The 22,556-nt window shown below is 39.2% G+C and overlaps 1 protein-coding gene across 9 annotated transcripts in view; it reads right to left on the bottom strand.

Moving 5' to 3' along the window:
* MYO9A (myosin IXA) overlaps window positions 1–22,556 on the bottom strand; it is a 139,062-nt gene that overhangs the window by 85,423 nt on the left and 31,083 nt on the right. For 8 of the 9 annotated variants that reach the window (XM_060755579.2, XM_060755580.2, XM_060755578.2 and 5 more), the window contains exons 3-10: window positions 21,468–21,562; window positions 18,906–18,968; window positions 17,395–17,494; window positions 15,752–15,808; window positions 12,100–12,197; window positions 10,609–10,735; window positions 2,840–2,929; window positions 278–394 (exon numbers count right to left, since the gene is read on the bottom strand). In XM_060755579.2, coding sequence (XP_060611562.2) covers window positions 278–394; window positions 2,840–2,929; window positions 10,609–10,735; window positions 12,100–12,197; window positions 15,752–15,808; window positions 17,395–17,494; window positions 18,906–18,968; window positions 21,468–21,562 — 747 coding nt within the window. The remainder of the gene's footprint in view (window positions 1–277; window positions 395–2,839; window positions 2,930–10,608; window positions 10,736–12,099; window positions 12,198–15,751; window positions 15,809–17,394; window positions 17,495–18,905; window positions 18,969–21,467; window positions 21,563–22,556) is intronic. The other variant, XM_060755576.2, reaches the window with a different exon arrangement.

The following is a 22,556-nucleotide window of genomic DNA, read 5'->3' on the forward strand; positions in this document are numbered from 1 at the left end:
CTGACCACCGGCTGCAATGCAACCTGAGCCCTGCCACATGCACAATGGAGGACCTTCTGATAGTAACACCAGAGGCACTCCAAGTGGCCAGATACTGGTCAAAGGACATTTAATCAACTACCAAGCTTGAAAACTTTGTGTTTTGTTTGTTTGTTAAAAAATGCAATACAACTGTTTGGTTTGCTCCTGACACGAAACATAAATAAATAAGCTATACATATGACAGAGAGGGTCATATGGACAGAAACAAGGGAAATAATGCTCAGAGAGAAGTTACCTTGGTACTCTCCTCGAGGTCCTTGGTATTCAAAAGTGCATGATTAATTCTAAAAACTATCCAGTCGAATAGTGCACTGTACAAAGATTTAGCCATAGAATTCCGGACGGTAACAGCCTAGAATAACAAAAACAAGTATTAGAAATAAAGACAGATTATTAGTTTGCCATTTTTAAATAAGTACATTGTGTATTTCCAGCCACTTGTATATTAAAAAGTCTTTTAGCATGTTTCGTATTCTTTCATGCAACTTGTACGGAGAGGCAATGTTTTCTCAACTGTGTCTTCCACAACTAGATGCTTGTCCATCCAATCTGACTGTTGAAAGGAGTACACATTTAGCAAAATGTGATTTCAAAAGGAATAAATCAACATTATATAAGGATATTCCACTAATCTACTACTCTTGGGGTGCAAGCCCTGAAGGAAAGGCCTATATTTTACATCAAAAGGCTGAGTAGATGGCTTCACCTTTCAAAAGTGGCCTTTGTACATACTTTATAAGTCTATTGAATTGTATTTTTAAAACTTGGCATTTTATTTCTAATCCATTTAAATTATTTATCAGCTGATGTGTAGAATTAATATGGAGCAGGTGTAGGAACAAGTGCATATAGTAGAGTGGTTACATGTGTACTCACAGAAAGGGGTTATCTTTGCCTGCATCGTGCATCATTCAGAACCAACAACTGCAGACATAACTCTGGAGAGCAGTCAGATACATGTCAATCTGTGTTGATCTAAGTCGCAGTTAACCTATGCTTCTTTCTGGGAAAGGTTGGGAAGATGTTTCTACTGCACAGCGGCTACAGGTTTTCTGAGTTGCTGTTGCTAAGCAGCCATGCATCCCACTAGGAACACAGTCCACCTATGAAATCAAGCTTCTTCCTCTCCTCAACTGGTGGAACCTTTTAGCATTTAGTATTAGTATTGGGAAGCCAATATTAGGTCAAGCTTCCTTGAAGGATTATCTCTCTCGTATATAGAACTGCCATAACTAATGAAGATTTGGGTTCAAGGCTTGCATAATGACAGCTGTAGTTTTTATATAAAGCACTGATATAGTCACACATCATCCGTAACAAAATATTTTCCACAACTCTAAACACGTAAGAAGGAGGAAACACAAACAAAGGAGTCAAAACATTACTTTCTTGTCTGCTTCTATTTGTGACTGAAGATTTTCCAGATTGCTTCCATTTCATGTTGTTGTTCATTAGTTCAGTTGTTTCCGACTCTTCGTGACCTCCTGGACCAGCCCACGCCAGAGCTCCCTGTCGGCCCTCACCACCCCCAGCTCCTTCAAGGTCAAGCCAGTGCCTTCAAGGATACCATCCATCTATCTTGCCCTTGGTCAGCCCCTATTCCTTTTTACTTCCATCTTCCCAAGCATCATTGTCTTCTCCAAGCTTTCCTTTCTTCTCATGATGTGGCCAAAGGACTTCATCTTGGCCTCTACTATACTTCCCTCCAATGAGCAGTCGGGCTTTATATCCTGAAGTATGGACTGGTTGGATCTTCTCGCAGTCCAAGGCCATCTCAGAACTTTCCTCCAACACCACAGTTCCTCCAACACCATCTCTCTTCCTTCGCTCAGCCTTCCTTCTGGACCAGCTCTCACATCCGTAGGTGACTGTGGGGAATACCACTGCTTTAACTATGCGGATCTTATTTGCCAGCGTGATGTCTCTAGTCTTCACTATTTTATCGAAATTGGTCATTGCTCTCCTCCCAAGAAGTAAGCGTCTCCTTATTTCCTGGCTGCAGTCTGCATCTGCAGTAATCTTTGCACCTAGAAATACAAAGTCTGGCACTGCCTTCACATTTTCTCCCTCTATTTCCCAGTTGTCAATCATTCTTGTTGCCATAATTTTGGGTTTTTTTATGTTTAGCTGCAACCCAGTTTTTGCACTTTCTTCTTTAACCTTGATTAGAAAGCTCCTCAGCTCCTCCTCGCTTTTGGCCATCAAAGTGGTGTCATCTGCATATCCAGTTCATACTGAGAGAGAAATTCACTACTCTATTCAGCATACCTTTCTCAAACACTTTATTTATTTATCATGTAGAAAAAAGCTGTCATTCACATTATGATGTGAAATTATATGCCACAAAGTGACTAATGTCACTGTAATATAATCCCCTCTATTTCCATTGTACAGGTTAGAAGTTACACAACCAAAATGGCAAGGTCAATGCACAAGAAGAGCCAGACTTGGAGGGAAAAAATGTAAGCATGCCCCCAAACAGCTCAATAAACACCCTCTGAAGACAAGGCTTACTAGAAGTAAAGGTAAACCAGAGGAAAGAAGGAACATCATGGAATATCATGTAGAAGCACATATAGCAAGCAGAGAGAAACAGTAAGATTTAGTTGTAAAGCTTTAGAAAAATTTGGATTATCTAGTACATTTGAGGGCTCTTGGGCACTACTAAGTATTATTGTTTGCCATACACAATGGCAATACCTTCTCTTCAATTTCTAAAGAAGACTAATAGTGCAGACATTTCTCCACAACCCATTACCTGTAATTTCACACATGTTAAAAGGACTTCTGCACATACCTCTGCCAGTTTGTAGGGTAACACAAGCTTCTCCCCAACAGTCACCGTCTTTCTTGTAACCAGTGCTTCAAACAACATTTCTTCTTTCACCTGACAAAAAAAAACCTCTCACTGTAAGTTGCAATTCACGAGACATAGAAAAGGAGAGGGATAAACAAAAATCTAAGTTTTAACTATCTGATATTTATACACACATAGGCCCAGGATAGTTGTATTCAGGATAAGGAATGTCAAGTCCACCAATTTTAAAGGATTCTAAAGGAGCCTACAAGAGAACCTGTACTGGCTGTACTCGTATCGTAATATTTGTGCACTGACTGGCAGCCTGGCTGCTGCATTTTACAATAGCAGAGAGAGAACCAAAGTAGGTGTTCTTTTTACAGAAATTTCCAGATAACTCTAAACTATGCAAAAACCCTTCCCAGTAATTCATTCCAAGGATGCAAACAAAAATCAGTGCTAACTAGAAAATGGCAAAAATTAAATTAAACTGAAATTAAGATAAAGACAATGTCACAAACCAGTTAAAGAGGTGGTTCAAAGTACAGAGCTAGCCCTGTGACCACAAACCCACTGAAATATGTACTGTGGAACGTGGACTAAAGGTTTTTGGCTGAAAATGTTGAGTAGGATTGTATATTTGGAGTGATTAAACTCCCTTGTGTGTTATGATTCACTGAAAGCATTTCATTCCACTTGGACACAAGCTTACATTCCTCTAGCGCAGTATCTGAAAAAGACACCATTTATAAACCTTGTCTTCATCACACACTCAGGCTAGAAAAATAAAATGAAAAATATCATTTCAAAGAACAGTTGGCGTCCCTCTTATGATCCCAACTTCATTCCAACTTCAAAACAAAAACTGGCTCCAACGAGAAAATCTCTCAAACCTTTAGCCTCAGATATGCTTACAGAAAGGCCAATCCGAACACACTGTGCTTGAAATGACGGCACAATTCACAGCAAGACTGATTCTAACCTGTGCAACCAGATCCAGGATGTAGGTGGACATTTCCTTTTGCGAAAACCGTTCTCGATAAAGACTCATGCACAGACCTATCACTTAACAAACCCTTCTTTAATCAAATCTAGTTTACTCAAGATAATCTATAGGTGGAACAGGACCACGGCTTGGTAGCAGAATTTTCAGCAGGAGATAATGAGGGAAGATCTTTGCCAAAGTTACTGACAAAACAGACAATTCTAAAGTTCAGTAGTATATATCTATATATACAAAAATGCTCTGTGTGTAATGAGTACTTTAAAAACAAAAGAACCAATGAACGAAATCACACCAAATTTGGCAACAAAACATCTCACAACACAAGGAATGACCATCACTCAGAAATTATGATTTCGTCATTTGGGAGTTGTAGTTGTTGGGATTTATTGTTCACCTACAATCAAAGAGCATTCTGAACTCCACCAACGATGGAATTGAACCAAACTTGGCACTCAGGACTCAAATGACCACAGAAAACACTAGAAGGGTTTGGTGGGCATTGACCTTGAGTTTTGGAGTTGTAGTTCACCAACATCTAGAGAGCACTGTGGACTCAAACAATGATGGATCTGGACCAAACTTGGCATGAATGCTCAATATGCCCAAATATAAACACAGATGGAGTTGGGGGAAATAGACCTTGATATTTGGGAGTTGTAGTTACAGGAATTCATAGTTCACTTACAATCAAGGAGCATTCCGAACCGCACCAACAATGGAATTGGGCCAAACATCCCACACAGAACTCCCATGACCAACAGAAAATACTGTGTTTTCTGGTGGTCTGTGATGACCCTTCTGACACCCGCCTGGTGACCTCCCCCCCGGGTCTTGACTTCCCAGGTCGAGAAATGCTGCCTTAAGGCCATCCAGACCAACTCCCTTCACCAGGGCAAGAAAACATAATCAAAGCCCTGCTGACAAAGGGCCATCCAGCCATTCACACACACACACACACATATGTATATGACAGATGCAATATCAAAGATTTGAAAGGGGCCCCTAAAGAAGGTCAATGATATGTTGCATGTTCCAGAGTAGGCAAACCAGACAATCTCCACATCAACACTGGCAAAGAAACCGCAAGTAATACCGTTTACCCACAAGCATAAAGATATTACATATATTAGAAACCAACACTTTCTCATTACTTTATTTTCCAGATCACCAGACTGGGCCACAGCAACGCGTGGCAGAGGACCGCTAGTAATGTATAAAAATTTTAGTCAGAAATGAACTCCCAAAATTTGGGCCGACTTATAATAAATAATCTGTATAAATAAATATGTTATGTTTGTTTGTGGGATTAACATAACTCAAAAACAACTGGGTGAATTGACACCAAATTTGGACACAAGACACCTATTAGGCCAACGAGTGACCATCACTCATAAAAACACTGAAAAACACACCAGAAGAGGCTTAAAAAGCCAAAAAACAAAAAATACATTACCACGCATGCACAAAACCATACACACACACACATATATATATATATGCACATACAAACACACATATGTACACATATACACACACACATATATATACACACACAAACACACATATACACATACTGGGCCACAGCAACACGTGGCAGGGGACAGCTAGTAAATAATAAAACTTTATTTATATCCCGCACCTATCTCCCCGAAGGGACTCAGGCTGGTTTTCAACAAAAGAATGGCAGACATTCAATGCTGCAATAAACCAACAAAAACAAATAAACAACACAATCAAATCCCAGAAATAAATCCACATATAACACAAAATTGTTACACATAATCAAAAAATAAATAACAACATAAACAATCAATTACATAGCCACCAAAAATCGACTCTGGGGCAGGATGGCCTTGCAGGGCAACAAAGGGCCAAACAAACGCCACTTAAATAAATCCACAAATATATCTTGAGATCTGAGTTCTAGAAGAAGACCCCAGTACAAAGGCAGCAAATAAACCAATTTCCTCATTTCTACACACAAGTTTTTGGCACTAAAATATACCTTTGAGCATCCATGGATCCATGTACACACTGCACCGTAACATTTATCCAAAAGAAAAAAAGGAACCATGCCCTTCTGTGAGTAGAAGGACAAGTCAAAAGTTCAGTTTCTCCTGGGGAAACGCAAAAAATAATTCCAGCAGCTTATATTAAAATATGTTTCAGAATAAATAAAACAGCAAAGAAGCCAAAACGAATTTAAAATAATTAGGATATTTTAGAGCAATAAAGTAATCACCTGGGGAGCATTTATTCAGTTGTGTTTCTCTGCTTAATAAGACTTGGTTATTTTTAAATGACAGCTTGACAGATTACGCTTTGCATTCTCAGCTTCACAAATTAAAGCGCTTTAAACCTCTGCCAGCCCAAATAATAGTGTTCGACACTGATTTGAAGTATCTGTGTATTATGTTTCCTCATCATTTATGAAAGGCTTACAGTTTTTAAGAGTGATATGCTGAAAGAACCCGTGTGTCACCATTTTTCACTCCCCACCTATTTAGAAAGAACCACAGATGGGATCATCCATGATCGCTTGAGAAATATAACAAACAAGGGAGAACAGAATTCAATGAGTTGACTCCATTCAGCACTAAACATTACGTCTGCATACACAATGTGAAGCAGAGTAAGGAGGGGGGAAAACAGACTACAGGTTGTGGGGCGGAGTTTTTAAATGTTTTCAAAATCTTCCCTATGGAGAAAATAATTGTGCAAGGAGAAACATCAGCCCTATTCAAGGATCACATGGAAGGGATTAGGCTCATGGGGAATACAAATGCCAAGCCTGATCCCAACTTTCCCATATGGACTGTCTCCATTCCTCACTCTTGTGAACTGAAGGAAGGCCTGAAAGGAAATCCTAAGAGCATTGAGCTCCATGCGTTTATCATTCTTTCTATGAACAGGAGAATAATTATTTATTTATTTAAAACATTTCTATCCTGATCTTCTCAACCTCCACAGAGGGACTCATACCGGTTCACAGCAAGAATTCAATGCCACAATACAGTCTAAAACATCATACAATGACAATAGATTAAAATACATATAAAGTAAAATACATATAAGCCAGTTCGCCAAGATAAAATCATGTCCAACTCAGTCCGCATATGTCAATAACTTTAATCTGTTGCCGGTCTCAACCATTATTCTGGGAATGCTTCCTTCCATAGCCAGGATTTCACTAGCTTCCTAAAGGCCAGGAGGGAGGGGGCAGATCTGATCTCAATTGGGAGAGAGTTCCATAGCTGAGGGGCCACCACAGAAAAGGCCCTGTCTCTCGTCCCCACCAGACGCGATTGCCAAAGTGGTGGGACCAAGAGCAGGGCCCCTCCAGAAGATCTTAACAGCCTTGATGGTTCATAGGGGAGAATACGTTCAGACAGGTAAACTGGGCCGGAACCGTATAGGGTTTTGTAGGTTAAGACCAGCACTTTGAATTGTGCTCGGAAGCTAATTGGCAGCCAGTGGAACTGGCACAACAGAGGAGTTGAGCGCTCCCTGTACCCTGCTCCTGTCAGTAGACTGGCTGCCGAGAGTTGGATTAATTGCAGCTTCCGGGCAGTCTTCAGAGGCAACCCCACGTAGAGAGCGTTGCAGTAGTCTATACAGGATGTAACCAGAGCGTGGACCACCGTGATCAAGTCAGACTTCCCAAAGTATGGGCGAAGCATGATATAAAAGTCAAGTATTATCTAATAATTGAGAGGAAGAATACTCTTGCCCATGTGCTAACTTGCTGTCCTGTGCAGGACTGCAGCATCTCAAAATTATGTTCCTTTACACCACTAACACTTATTCTATTTAACAGCAAATGCAAAGGACCAATTGCCTAGGCCCTGATATGGTCTGTGTTGGACTGGATATAACATGCCTCTCTTCCTTGCTAGTTTCCTTATATTCCTTGTAGTGACTTTAACTGTCCTCCCTTTGCAAAACACCTCCTAATTTGCCAGCAGCAAGATGTTCCTACATCTCTCAGGAAGGAAAATTTTACACATAAATTTAAACTGTAATCTTATGGAAACCTTTTCTTAACAAAATGTGGTATCTGTTCACTCCTCCTTCTGTGAAAAATAAGGAACCACAAAATGAAGAGCTGCTCATTCCTGCAAATTTGCTAGAAAACGAGACAAAACCATATCACACCACTTTACTGATGTCTAGCACCGACGTCTAGCAGTGATTAGCAAATGAAGTAAATCAGCTACATAATTTACCTGTCAGTATGTCAGGTATTTCACTGGAGTACAATCTATTTTAAGGCACAAAGATTTCTTAACCACGTTTCAGCTATCTCAGACTTAATAAAATACAAAGAAATAAATCATTTATTCTTTTATTTAAAAAGTACTCGAGAAAGCTAAAAAACATAACTAGGAGAAATTAAATAATAGAACTAATTAGTTAATGGTTCAACAAAAACACTGGTAGAATTTAGATGGTTTCTTCGTTGACTGAAAGAATAGGTAAAGGTAAAGGTTTCCCCTGACACTAAGTCCAGTTGTGTCCGACTCTAGAGTGTGGTGCTCATTTCCATTTCTAAGCCGAAGAGCCGGCGTTGTCCGTAGAGACCTCTTAGGTCATGTGGCCAGCATGACTGCAAGGAACGCTGTTATCTTCCCGCCGGAGCAGTACTATTGATCTACTCACATATCCATGTTTTCAAACTGCTAGGTTGGCAGAAGCTGGGGCTGACAGCAGAAGCTCACGCTGCTCCCCGGATTCAAACCTGCGACCTTTCGGTCAACAAGCTCAGAGCTCAGCGGTTTAACCCACTGTGCCACTGGGGGCTCCTGAAAGAATATCCAAATATACTCAAAGAATATCCAAACTATATTTCTAGCATTCTCATGTTTACTGTACTTTCCAAGGCTTAGCATTAAGTCTATAAAATATTAAAATATTTAGGACACAGAAGTCAATAATAATCAATAAACAAACATACTTTGAAGAATGCATTTTGACATCAGTAAGTGAAAGATGGATTAAACTGGGTCCTCTTATATGTGAAACTCCATCAACTAAGTCATGTGAAGTTAAATTTAACTGTCCTTCAACCACGAGTCTGACCAACATCATGCAATGGTTTTGAAAGCAAAAAGCAATTCAAAATATAAAGCTTTCATTTTCTAAAATAACCTGATTATAATAAGAATCCTAAACACAAGATGGTTCAAATTAAGTCTGAAAGTACTGCATATGTGTTCACACTCAGTCACTTAAAAATGAACCATGACCATGTTATGTATACATGTTGGTCATAGTCACAAGACACAATAAACCAAGAAACAGTAGGGTCTGGCTCGTCATATATGGGAAATAATACACTACTACACAGTGCCCTACAACAACAGATGGAAGTATTTTGGCATAGTGACTAAATGAAGAACAAAATAAGAATAAAAATCAGTCCCAATATCTACAACATGAATGGCTTACAAACTAGACAGTTTATGAAAAATTCTTGGAATAACTGAAAGAGCTATACAAATGTTAAGTGTTGCTATTGTTCGTATATCATCTGTGCCCTACACCACTGGATAAATTACACTATTTTGCCAGTATCGCATCACCTAACATCCGCCGGGAAGTAGCAGCCAATAATTATTTATTTATTTATTTATTTAAAACTTTTATATCCCAATCTTCTCTACCTCCGTAGAGGGACTCAGACTGGCTAACAGCAAGGATTCGATGCTAACAGTATAGTCTAAAACATCAAAACAATCTAATAAAACCTCAACAGTGAATTAAAAATACATAAAGGATAAAATACATAAAAGTCAATTCGCCAAGATAAAAGCATGTCCAACTCAGTCTGCATCTTGTGGTCAATAACTCTGGTCAATTGCTGGTCTCAGCATACGGAACCATGTAGATCAAAACCAGCAGTAATAATGAAAGGACCAAGGCAGTGACATCCTCGGCCCATCCCCTGTTTGGATATCAGCTAGCACGCCAAAGCCTTAAATCAAGAAATAGTTTTCTAAGATCAACAGAGATACTCGCAGGAACACCTCAGCAACCGAGAATCCAAAAGTGGCAGGCTAAAACTCAGAACCTCAAGCCATGGTTGATACAGAATGACAGACTCTCTCCTGGGCACACAGAAGACTGAGCAACACGGAAGGCACTGGACAGAATGTGCTCTGGTACCACGAGATGCAGAGCCAACTTTAAGAAATGGGACCACAAAGTGGAGTCCATGACATGCGAGTGTGGAGAAGAGCAAACCACAGACCACTTACTACAATGTAGTCTGAGCCCTGCCACATGCACAACAGAGGACTTTCTTATAGTAACACCAGAGGTACTCCAAGTGGCCAGCTACTGGTTAAAGGACATTTAATATAATGTCAAGTTTCTAAACTTTGCGTTTTTAAAAATACAACTTTGTGGGGTTTTTTAAGTACCCTTGGTTTGTTCCTGACGCAATAAATAAATAAATAAATAAATAAATCACTAGAAGATGGGAAGGTTCCTTTCCAACGTCAACATTTCTACTAAAAGATAACTGGCTGAGGTCAACAGCATTTTCTGCATTTAAAACCAAAGATACAAGAGCTTGCATCATCTTCACATTGTTAGTTAAGACTCCTCCTGATACCTATCACAAACAAAATGACCAAAAAACCAACTGACCACCCAAACAACAAATTGTTTTACCATCAGCAACTATATCCTAAAGATACTGTGCTCTTTAAAAAGATGGAACAAAGTAAAATACTAAATAAGTTGTATTCAAGTGGCTCACCTCCAGTAGCTCCGAGACAATAGGTAGGATCTCTGGGTTGCAGATATCAATAGAATCATCTCGATAGGTTTTCTTTTTGTAACAGATGTTACCCAGATGTAGTATTGCCGACAAGAGAGAAAAAATCCTACAAACATTAAACATACATGTTCACTATTTTCTTTGGAACTGAAAATGTAGCATTAAAGTATGTCACTAATGTGTTGTTATAGAGAGTTCAGCATTTTGACACACTCAAATTGAAACTGTTGACTGCATCACATTCAAACTCTCTATCAGCAAAAGAGAAATATAATAATAATAATACTTTATATACCGCTCCATCTCCCCGAGAGGACTCAGAGCGGTTCCCAAGCAATATCACAAAATATACAGAGTAAAAACAACATAACCATAAGATTAACAAACAAAATATAAGCATAAAAATTGTTGCCATAACACACATATATTAAAAGTAATCCTGCCTGTTCAAGGCAATTAAAAATTTTAAAGGTCGGGCCAAGATTTGTGCAAGCCCCAAAATTCTAGGGGGAATTAATGCTATGGCAGGCAACAATATTAGGTACAGGTCTGTGGCTGTATGTGTATTAACAACACTTTGTGTCGTTAATATGTGTATTAACAACACTTTGTCTGATATTTCCATTCCTCTGCTGTTCCTATTTTTCTGTTGCTTATGATGTAAAGATTGCTATGTCTGAAAACATAAATAATGACATGACAAATCAATAGTATGTATTAAGCACATTGGTCTGAATTATCTTCTGTTGTGAAAATATGCAATTAACAATTCAGTGAGTAATGCAATTATGTCTATATAATGCCTATTGGAGGAATTATATTTCTATGAGTTACTGAAAATGTATTTCTAATGTATTTGACATTTTAACCAACTCCATTCCTCAGGTTCCGATCAGGCTACAAAATATTGAATGACTACTGCACTTTTTCAAGAAATATCAACTGTAAAGGGAGGTGCTTGGCCGCTGTGTCGGACTGGATGAGGGCTAACAAATTGAAATTGAATCCAGACAAGATGAGGGACAGGACCTTCTCAGTGGTGGCCCCCGCTTATGGAATTCGCTCCCCAGTGAGATCAGATTGGCGTCCTTCCCTCCTTTCTTTTAGGAAAAAACTAAAATCATGGTTTTGGACCCAGGCCTTTGGCTAGTGGGCACACCAGCACTTTAGATACTGAACTCGGACCATAGGACGGTTACGACAATTGGAAATGGCTATGTGACTTTGTGATTTGTGATTACGGGATTTTAATTAATGTTACTGTTTTTAACTTTGCTATGTATGATGATTTTATATTATGTTACTGATATTGTGGCATCAAATTGCTGCCTGTGTTAGCCGCCATGACTCCCCCTTCGGGGGTGAGAAGGGCGGGGTAGAAATGGTGCAAATAAAAATAAATAATGAACCACATCCCATAATATCCACATCAATTTGCAACAGCCCTGTTAATGAGGAATATAAACTTACTGTCTGCGAGTCTTGGGGAAAAAGCCCACCATCTCCATAGCTAACTGTAAACGCTCAAAGTCATGTTTCAAGTCTTCCCCTTCAACAGTAAAGCAGTCCTTCAGAGGTAAAAGACAAGAACGATTATTAAGAGAGTTATATACAAGCCCATCCGAGAGAACACTACATAACACACTATAGATCTGCGACTGTTCGGCATCGACACTGGTCGGAACTGTTTGATCAGAACAGCATTCAGTTTGGCATATTTATACTTCACAATGAGAGGTAAGGATATATGTATAATTCCTACTGCAAGAAGTGCATGCCTAAGATAATACCTTGGGTAGTTAGGTAGTGAGGGGAGTCTTGTGAAAGGAGATAAACATTAGCAAATTGTTTTTTTTCCATGTCAGGAGCGACTTGAGAAACTGCAAGTCACTTCTGGTATGAGAGAATTGGTCGTCTGCAAGGACGTTGCCCAGGGGATGCTAGGATATTTTATCATCCTGTGGAAAGCTTCTTTCATGTCACCATATGAGAAGCTGGAGCTGACAGACAGGAGCTCGACTCGATCCCCGGATTTGAACCGCTGACCTTTTGGTCAGCAGTTCTGCTGGCACAAGGGTTTAAACCCATTGCGCCACTGGGGGCTCTAAAGAATTAAAATAAAAATTTCATTAGATGTGTCGTCTGTCTACTGAAATGCCACCTGTAGTTTAACAAGTCTCTTGCACACAGGTATACCTCAGTTAAGAAAGTAGAAGTCTTCCTGGGCATAACTTCTTTAACAGAAACTTTGGTACTAGAGACAGAAATAATGCGGGAAGAATAGGGATAGGTTCCTATGTATGTATGCATAAATGTGCCTTCAAGTCAACTCCATAAATTTTGTATGCTAAGGAATACTGGTGTTTTTACCAGTTGCCAGTCTCTGAAATATAACCCACAGGGTCTGGTATTCATTGGCAGTCTCCCATCCAAGTACTAATCTGGGCCGATCCTCCTCAGCTGCCAGGATCATAGTGTCTTTAGGGTATGCTCAGCATTATTTTTAAATTTTAATTATTACATTTGGCCCAGCCATAGGTTTTTAAACGTTGTTGTGTTACTGTTAATGTTTATTGCTTATTTTCTGTTATGAGTTTTATTTTTATTGTTTTGTATTACTTGTTGTTATTGTTTTTATTATTGATGTGTTGTGGGCTCAACCTCATGTAAGCCGCACCGAGTCTCTTGGGGAGATGGTAGCGGGGTATAAATAAAGTGTTGTTGTTGTTGTTATTATTATTATTATTATTATTATTATTATTATTATTATTATTATTATGTAGGTTCCTAGACCACAAAAGAAGATCAGTTTACATACAGAAAGTGTGCAAAGATATGAGAAGATGGGGAATAATGCAGTGAAGCGTACAAGCCATGCCTTAACCTGAGTGATGTGTGTAAGAAGAGTGAATATATAGAAAGTGTATATATACAAAAACAATGAGGCATTGAAGAGGCTCTTCATGGAATTGCTGTAACCTGTCAGTGAGAAGTGGCTCAGCAACACAAAGAGCATTTAGTAACACAGTGTTAAGATAAATGGCATTTCAAATGCAGACATCTTAATCCTTGGGTGTCCTAAAAATTCAATCCAGTTCACAAGAACGAAACTATACGTGCTCAGGATGGACGTGTTGTGTCTACATCTTGCTATTTAATTGGGCAACATAAAAGTGAACAAAATGGCATTAATCAAGCTAAGAGAAAGATTATCGGATGTAGCTGCTATGGTTTCCTGTAATAAATCCAAGTCAAAAACAAAGATGTAAATAAATCAACTGAAAATGAATTTACAGGACTCAGTCATTAGGCATTTGCACTTTTAAAAACAGCAAATCAATTGGTTACAATAAAGTATTTCATTTTATTGTTTATATCTCATAGAATCCTAGAGTTGGAAGGGACCTCGTGGGCCATCCAGTCCAATCCCATTCTGCCAAGAAGCAGGAAAATCACATTCAAAGCACCCCTGACATATGGCCATCCAGCCTCAGTTTAAAAGCCTCCAAAGAAGGAGCCGCCACTCATTTGCAAACATGATCTTTACTACAGAATATTTTAGAAACAACTTTGCTTGTATAATATTAAGGGGGAAATGCTAAATCAGTGTTAGAATTGTTAACATGCAATTAGAATAATCATGCTTTCTGAAGTAAGATTCAAACGGAATGAGAAGAAGACCATAAAACAGACAAAAGTCAGTTGAAGTCTAACCCCATGACTATACAAAAGTGAGGGGAAAGGCATCACTTTCCTCTTTGGGCCATTTCAAATAAACACAGTGGTAAACCATCTCCTTTTAGATGGTATTATTACTGAACCTTTAACTAGCACATTGCTGGCACACATATGCACTTTGCTCTGCTGAAGTCATCCAAAGAAAATAGCACTTTCTTTATAGTGAAGTTTAAGTCCATACAAATCAATGAGACTATACAAGTGTTATTCAGTGACTTTCTTTTATGGTATATTGAATATTTGCTCAGTTTGCATGTCACAATGAGTGAGGAATGCAGGGGAACCCTGGTTGACTATGCAAGTTGCCTAACTGCTCCTGTTTGCAGCCTGAGAGGCTCAACAAATGGCAGGCCTCCTCTCTCTCTTGCTTCTTGGGATATGTGAACCTGGCTTGCAGATGGCTCCTTGGGTTATTTCCTCATCAACAAGCCAGAGAGGCAACTCCAAAACAAACCTTGGATTATTTCTTTGGCTTGCCAGGAAGGAAATAACCTGATAGACATCTCCTATGGGATTTACATATTATTTATTATTATTTATTTAAAACTTTTGTATCCCTATCTTCTCTCTCTCTCTGTAGAGAGGCTCAGACCAGTTAACAGCAAGGATTCAATACTAACAATCTAAAACATCGTACATCAACAATAAATTAAAATACATATGGACTAAAATACATAAAAGCCAGTTCGTCAAGATAAAATCCTGTCCCACTCAGTCCGTGTATGTGGTCAATAACTTTAGTCAATTGCCAAAAACAAAAACAAAGAAACTGCAGATAATTTCATCATGAGGAGAAGCCTGCACCTTTTCACAACATCCCAACGCAGCTACTATTTGCATCAATAGCTTTTTTGAGCAATGGTTCATTTCATGTATTCTTAAATATGAAACTGATAAAGTATTTTATTAAGCAGGAATGCCATGTTAAGTAATGGATCTACTACTTCATCACACTAGAGAAAAAAATCCACCTAAAATCCAGTTTTTGTCCCATGCAGAATTCTGGGATTTGTAATTTAGGGATGAGTCTTTAACAGCCTCACTAAACCACAAACCTCAGAATTCTGCAGGATGAAGAAACCTAATTTTAAGTGATTTTTTTCTCTAGTGTGATGAACTCAATATATATTCCATCACTGTCCTTGTCAGAATCCAGCAACTCACAATAATGTAATGCAACTACTTAACAAAACCAACCAAAGGAGGTTTACTAAATGAAAAAATGGGACATCAACATAGCAAATTTTATGATAACGCATAATCTCTGTCAGATTCTGAATCAAACAGAACCTGATTTTCTGTTTGCCCTATATCTTGACGTAAAGCTAGAGTTTGAAATGCCTGTAACCAGCAACCCAGAATGGATGAATGTACTTGTACTGACCGGCTCAGACTCATAGTAACAGTCATCCCAGCTCTGTTTGGGGGGTCTCTTTGTCATCTGAAAGCAAGGCAAATTGGGTAAGTAACATTGCACGTCCCACACGAGTGTCTCTTCCCAGTTTTGTTTAACTGTCTATCTTCCTCTCTATGAACACATGTTCTTCCATTTTAGAAAACAGTGCCTAGTTTCCTCTTCTGTTTCTCTTTTCCTTGGAAATGGAACTACAACAATGCATAATTTGCTACATCATCAGGTTTTCAGTTCAAATCAATGTGAACATTTTCCACACATCCACATACATTGATAGATTAAGAAGCTTTGCAACATTACAAACAATGGGTTGTTGTAGGTTTTTTTGGGGCTATATGGCCATGTTCTAGAGGCATTCTCTCCTGACGTTTTGCCTGCATCTATGGCAAGCATCCTCAGAGGTACCTCACTACCTCTCTACCTCTGAGGGTGTTTGCCATAGATGCAGGCGAAACGTCAGGAGAGAATGCCTCTAGAACATGGACATATAGCCCCAAAAAACCTACAACAACCCAGTGATTCCTGCCATGAAAGCCTTTGACAATACATTACAAACAATATTTAATTATTCTGAAAAAATATACCAAATGAAAGACTTCCATTTTGTTAGAAGAGATTTTTATGCTTTTAAGTAAAAGTTTTCAAATGCTAAATATTAAATTCTTAAAATCAAATAAGAGTTAGATTATTTTAGCACTTTACTCTATGTCCTGTTTTTCTAGAAACCTAAACTGAAATGTCTATGCATTTTCAAATATGAAATAGAATCCTTCGGTTTCATCTGAATCTCATCTGAATCCTATCGCTGTTGCATTTTGGAAGATACAGCCTCTCCCATATTTATGAAACCCTTTCCTTTTAAACACATTTCAACCATTTTAAAAACAGGAAGCTTTTCAAATTAACCCCACCTTCTCTTAAACTGGAATAACTGATATCCCCCCCCCCCCCCCAATTATATAGCAATTTGTTTGGAATTCAGCCTTACAAGCAAGAAGTAACACTACTGGAAATTCTAAAAGACTATCAGAAGAGAAGACTACTTCACCACAAATACTCCCATCTGTTTTCTATTGCATCAAGTACTCTTACATCAAGAGAACAAATTACATAAATGTTATGGAATATTAGTATGAAATGCAGTTCCTACAACAGACCTCAATTATGCACACACAGCTGGGATTAATGCTTTAGTCACTCTTATTTGTTAAAGCACAGAAATATCATGCTGTTGAGCAGAATTACAAAGACATGCAGGATGGCTAAAACGATTGTCTGACCATTCTTGAGAATATCAGTATTTTCCAGGAGTATGGTATCTGATGGTTCATAAAATTTGAATAGAAAACCATTTGTACTCTTTATGAGAAATGCAAACCAAACTAGACGTCTTCTAACTCATTACCGACTTTATGAAAAGAAAACTTGAATGCTTTCGGAATAATTTCTGCTATTTACTTGCATTACTCACAACAATGAAATTACAGTGTCATGAAATCCTTCAGCAGATGACAACAAAATAGGTTTCAAGACAACAGCCTTCAGGAAAGAATGTGTCGTTGCTCCAGAGACAAATATATTCACCCATTACAAAGCTGCCTGTATATTCCCACCTGATTAAGATAATGGTATTCGTCAGGTTGTTTAAGGTGAAATGCTGACTTCTCTTCCTCACTTGCTCCTGCCAGAAGGTAATAAAATACATGGTAGTTTCTGGGGGAAAGAAAAAAAAAACCAGTATTAACACTCAGCCATTCTATCCCAACACAAATTTAACAAGTAATCAAGTTACATAACTATTAGATGTATAAAAAGAAACAAATGTCAGAACAAAGATCTGAGGTACACACATTCTAAAACTGGCATGGACAAACTTCAGCCCTCCAGGTTTTTGGACTTCAACTCCCACAATTCCTAACAGCCGTGTTTTCAAGCTCCTCCTAAAGACTGCCAATGTGGGGGCTTATCTGACATCCTTGGTGAGTGAGTTCCAGAGTTGGGGGGGCCACCATAGATAAGGCCCTCTCCCTCGTCCCCACCAATTGTGCTTGCGAAGGTTCTCTAACATCATCTCTCTCAGATTATGGAGCCCCCGGTGGCGCAGTGGGTTAAACCCCTGTGCCGGCAGGACTGAAGACCGACAGGTCGCAGGTTCAAATCCGGGGAGAGGCGGATGAGCTCCCTCTATCAGCTCCAGCTCCTCATGCGGGGACATGAAAGAAGTCTCCCACAAGGATGATAAAAACATCAAATCATCCGGGTGTCCCCTGGGCAATGTACTTGCAGACGGCCAATTCTCTCACACCAGAAGCGACTTGCTCCTGACGCGACCAAATCTCTCTCAGATATATTGCATATAAACCAGAATAATTATTATACTTTTAACATTCTAATTACTGTATTTTCTGGCGTATAAGACTACTTTTTAACCCAGAAATATCTTCTCAAAAGTTAGGGTTCGTAAGCCGGATGCCGTCTTATAGGGCAGGTGCTGAAACTTCCAAGTCAGACTGGAGAATCTGCGGTCGCCGCATATGGTGGGGGGAACTAAAAAATGCGGCATCTCCGCCATATGCAGCAACCGTATGAAAGCAGCAAGGGCGGCACTGTACAAGTATTGTAGAAGAAAATCCACTCACCAGGATTTGTGGAAAGAAGTGACTTATTGTGGCCCCGATGACAAGGCGCGGGGGCACCTCACCAGGGAGGCGTAAGTGAAGGGCGGAGCAAGTTGCAGGCATCTGGGACGCCCGGGTATGGAAAAAAGAAACAGAGCGGTGCTGTGCCCAGAAAAACACACCTTTTTCACCCGTCTGGCCCACCCTTATTATCTTATAATCGTACCTCCTTCTCTGCCTCTCAGATCTCGTTCCTGAGGACTGCAGTATAGCAGGCGTGCATGTGCGAGATCTGAGAGGCAGAGAAAGAGGTACGGTAATAGGAAAAGTACCATATTGAAATAAAATTTGATGTTTTAAAATTTTTTATTTGGTGTGTGTTGGAAGAGGGGTAGTCTTATACGGCAAGGATATCTCAAACTCTATATTTTAACTGGAAAGTTGGGGGTCGTCTTATATGCCAGAAAATACGAGTATTTTATATGAACTATTCATTCATTACTCACCGCTCATTATGTTCCTGATAGACTAGCCTGGACTTTTCTAGTAGATATTTTTCAACATAAGCGCTAGAGGAAAGAAAAATGTTAGCTTAGTGCATTATTACATCAAATAACAATTGTCATGTTTTAATTTTTACTACATAAGCAACCAGAACCTCACAACACTTCGCACATGAGGGGAGGGACATGGATAATGACTGAAGTGTCTTCTCACTTTTATTTTACTTCAGGTAAGACAACTTGATGCTGCATTGTTCTAAGGCAGGGTTGGGCAAAGTGGAGCCTCAGGATGGATTTTGTGAGTCTTCCGAGTCCCAATTTGTTTGCCTCAGTACCCTCTAGGACAGTGGTTCTCAACCTGGGGTCCCCAGATGTTTTTGGCCTACAACTCCCAGAAATCCCAGCCAGTTTACCAGCTGTTGGGATTTCTAGGAGTTGAAGGCCAAAAACATCTGGGGACCCCAGGTTGAGAACCACTGCTCTAGGAGACTCGATGACATTTCCACCATATTCACTGCCCACCACCCAACCAGGCCTTTTAAAAATCAGAAATTGAACAGGAATTGATGACATTTACTTCCTATTGTTAAAAAAAAAAAAAGGCTTCTCCTGTGCTTCAAATGGTCCAGAAATGCAAAAATCATGGTTAACATGGCCCGATGTCCTCTCAAAGATGCTTGGGTATTTTAAAATTATTTGTGGTGGGGAGTAGCTCGCTAAAATCTTCCAGGGGACTAATATAACTCCCTGGCCTTTTATAGTTGCCCCAACATTATGACTAGATATGATTCCTTAAGCTATAGATCAGAGAGATGTGACAATACATTTACAGGCAGTTACAACAGCTGACTTGCAATAGACTTATAATTAAGAAGGGGGGGGGGTGAGAAAACAGGAAGTGAGAGAAATCTACCCCTTGAAAGGGAAATTCACTCCTGAAAGAATTATCATGGGGAAAGGGGGTCTCAATGAAGCTTTATCACTAATCCTTGTTTTCACAACAAGACATTTTTTTCAAATTCCAGTTCTCACAGGGACAGAAAGTGAGGTGAAATCTTCTAAAGAGGGGCACACAGCCAGCAAAACAAATAGGGAGGCTATCTTGTTCATAACTTAGGGACTGCGTTTACTAGGTATCTCCATTTATTAAACAGAAGAACCGTTGTTTTATCCCTCTCATTAAATGCAAGGTTATATGCAGCTGTTTTTCAGTAAAAGTAAGAAAAAGTTTGAGATCAAAACAATTAAGGCGAAGAGGCAAGTAGAGTGTCACATATATGTCCTGGGCCCAAAGCTATTCAGCATCTTTATCAATGACCTAGATAATGGGATAGGGGGGCATACTTATCAGCTTTGCAGATGGCACCAAATTAAGCTAGGTAATGCTCCTGAGGATAGATTCAGAATGCAAAAATACCTGAACAGATTAGAGAGTTGGGCCAAAACTGACAAAATGAATTTCAGCTGGGAGAAATGTAACAGTTGACAGTTGGACACCTGGCTTAAAAATAATACAGTGGGGTTTTTATTCAAAACAATCTTTAAATCCCAGTACCATTTAGTATACAGACAGTTCCCAAGTTGCAAATTTGTTCTTTCGCTGAATGTGTACGTAAGTCGGAACAGGTACATTTTTAAGGGTAACTCCAGCCACACACACTCACATATATAAGCTTTGGCTAGCATAGTGAAAGGTTAGCACCTTTGTGGTATTTGTTTTGCTCTCTGTGCCCTGTTCAGAAGATTTCCCCTCACTTTCTGTCCCTGTGATAATTGAATTTTGAAAAAAAAATGGCTTGTTGTGGGAAAAAGAATTGGTGAGAAAAGTTTTAGTGAAGACACCTTTCTCCATGCCTTTTATGATTGGAATCCACCCTAAGTCCCTTCGGGGAGATATTGGTGGAATATTTATTTATTTATTTGTTTGTTTACTTTGCTTATATACCGCTGTTCTCAGCCCAAGGGCGACTCACAGTGGTGTACAACATAGGAACAACAAATTCAAGACATAGTATAAAAACAATTCTGGCCCCAGAGTGGCCGTTGGTGTTGGGGGAGGGGCGCTGATGTCACAGGGGACAAGATGGCAATGTCCTCCTGGCTCCCCTTCTTTATTCTGGCCCCAGAGTGGCCGTTGGTGTTGGGGGAGGGGCGCTGATGTCACAGGGGGCAAGATGGCAATGTCCTCCTGGCTCCCCTTCTTTATTCTGGCCCCAAAGTGGCCGTTGGTGCTGGGGGAGGGGCGCTGATGTCACAAATAAAAGTTTTATGAATAATAATAATAATAATAATAATAATAATAATAATAATGTTTGGAATCTCTCTTGTGATTCAACAGAAAAGCCGCTATGGTGTGAAAAATGTGTGGTGAAATTTCCTTAACAGAAGATACCTATATCATGCCAATTATTTGTTCTGCATGGCATGCCCACATCTTTCCCAGACAAGTAACGATGGGTCAGATTTACACGGGATGCTTAACATTCCCATCGTTCATGGACAAATGTGAACAGCTGCAACCGATCCATGCTTAAAGCCTTTTAGTCATTGCTCACTGCTACTTACCCACGCACTGTGCCAGTCTCCTGATAATTCACTTGGATAAACTTGCCAAAGCGACTTGAGTTGTTATTATGTGCTGTTTTTGCATTTCCAAATGCCTGTCAAAAGAAAAGACGTTAAAAGTGTCAAAAAGCCTAACAGTGAAATCCTTTACGAAACTCTGGTGGAAGAACAGACTTTCTATGTCTGCTTGTTCGCACTGGCAAGCTGCTGGCAGAATTTTTTTATTATAATAATACACTTTATTATTTATAGGGCCACAATTTTATGGTCTTATTTGTCTTTACACAGCTCCTTTTTCAAATGTTCCTCTTAGTTTTACCCCTCTCCGGAAATATATCAAGAAAAAAGAGGATGCTTTGGATCCAGGGCCACCATTGACATACCTCTGGGGCACCTACTTTTTATCATTGCCCACATTACACAAACCCAAATTACAGATTTTCCTGCAGAGAATTAACAAATTAGGTGTCCTTCTTTGAGACTGGGTGTTTCCCACTATCCTCAGAAAAAAATCTGAAAAATTCTATGTCTCCTGGAACCCCTCAAAGACTTTTGTCTTAAAGGCTCCAAGAGATGCATACCACACAGTTGCCTTTCACATACAGTTTTCAGCACGAGAAAGAAAATTAAAAGATACAGAAGACTACAATTATATTTAAACTCACACTCCTAAATATAAACACAGCAGATACAGCTTCATTCGAGGAAGCCAATCTGAGCTCCTAATATAACATAATCAAAATAAAACTGCAGATTAGGGTAGAAATAATCACTCTTGGGTCTAGAGTTCTGTATAAAATACTCTTCTGTTCAAGGCTGATTAAAAATTAGTTTTGCTTCACATTTTCACCAAAACAGTACAATTAATATAACTCACATATAAACAACAACACACTATTCTGTGTGCTATTATTTATATGTATGTTATATTAACTGTACTGTTTTATTTGCTTGCTGTTTTGTTTTTACTGATGTGTTGTTGGGCTTGGCCTCATGTAAGCTGCCCCAAGTCCCCTTGGGGAGATGCTGGCAGGGTATAAATAAAGTATTATTATTATTATTTAAAAAGTAACATCTTAACTGAAGAAT

Source organism: Anolis sagrei, chromosome 9 (genome assembly GCF_037176765.1).
Source record: "Anolis sagrei isolate rAnoSag1 chromosome 9, rAnoSag1.mat, whole genome shotgun sequence".
Taxonomy (NCBI): domain Eukaryota; kingdom Metazoa; phylum Chordata; class Lepidosauria; order Squamata; family Dactyloidae; genus Anolis; species Anolis sagrei.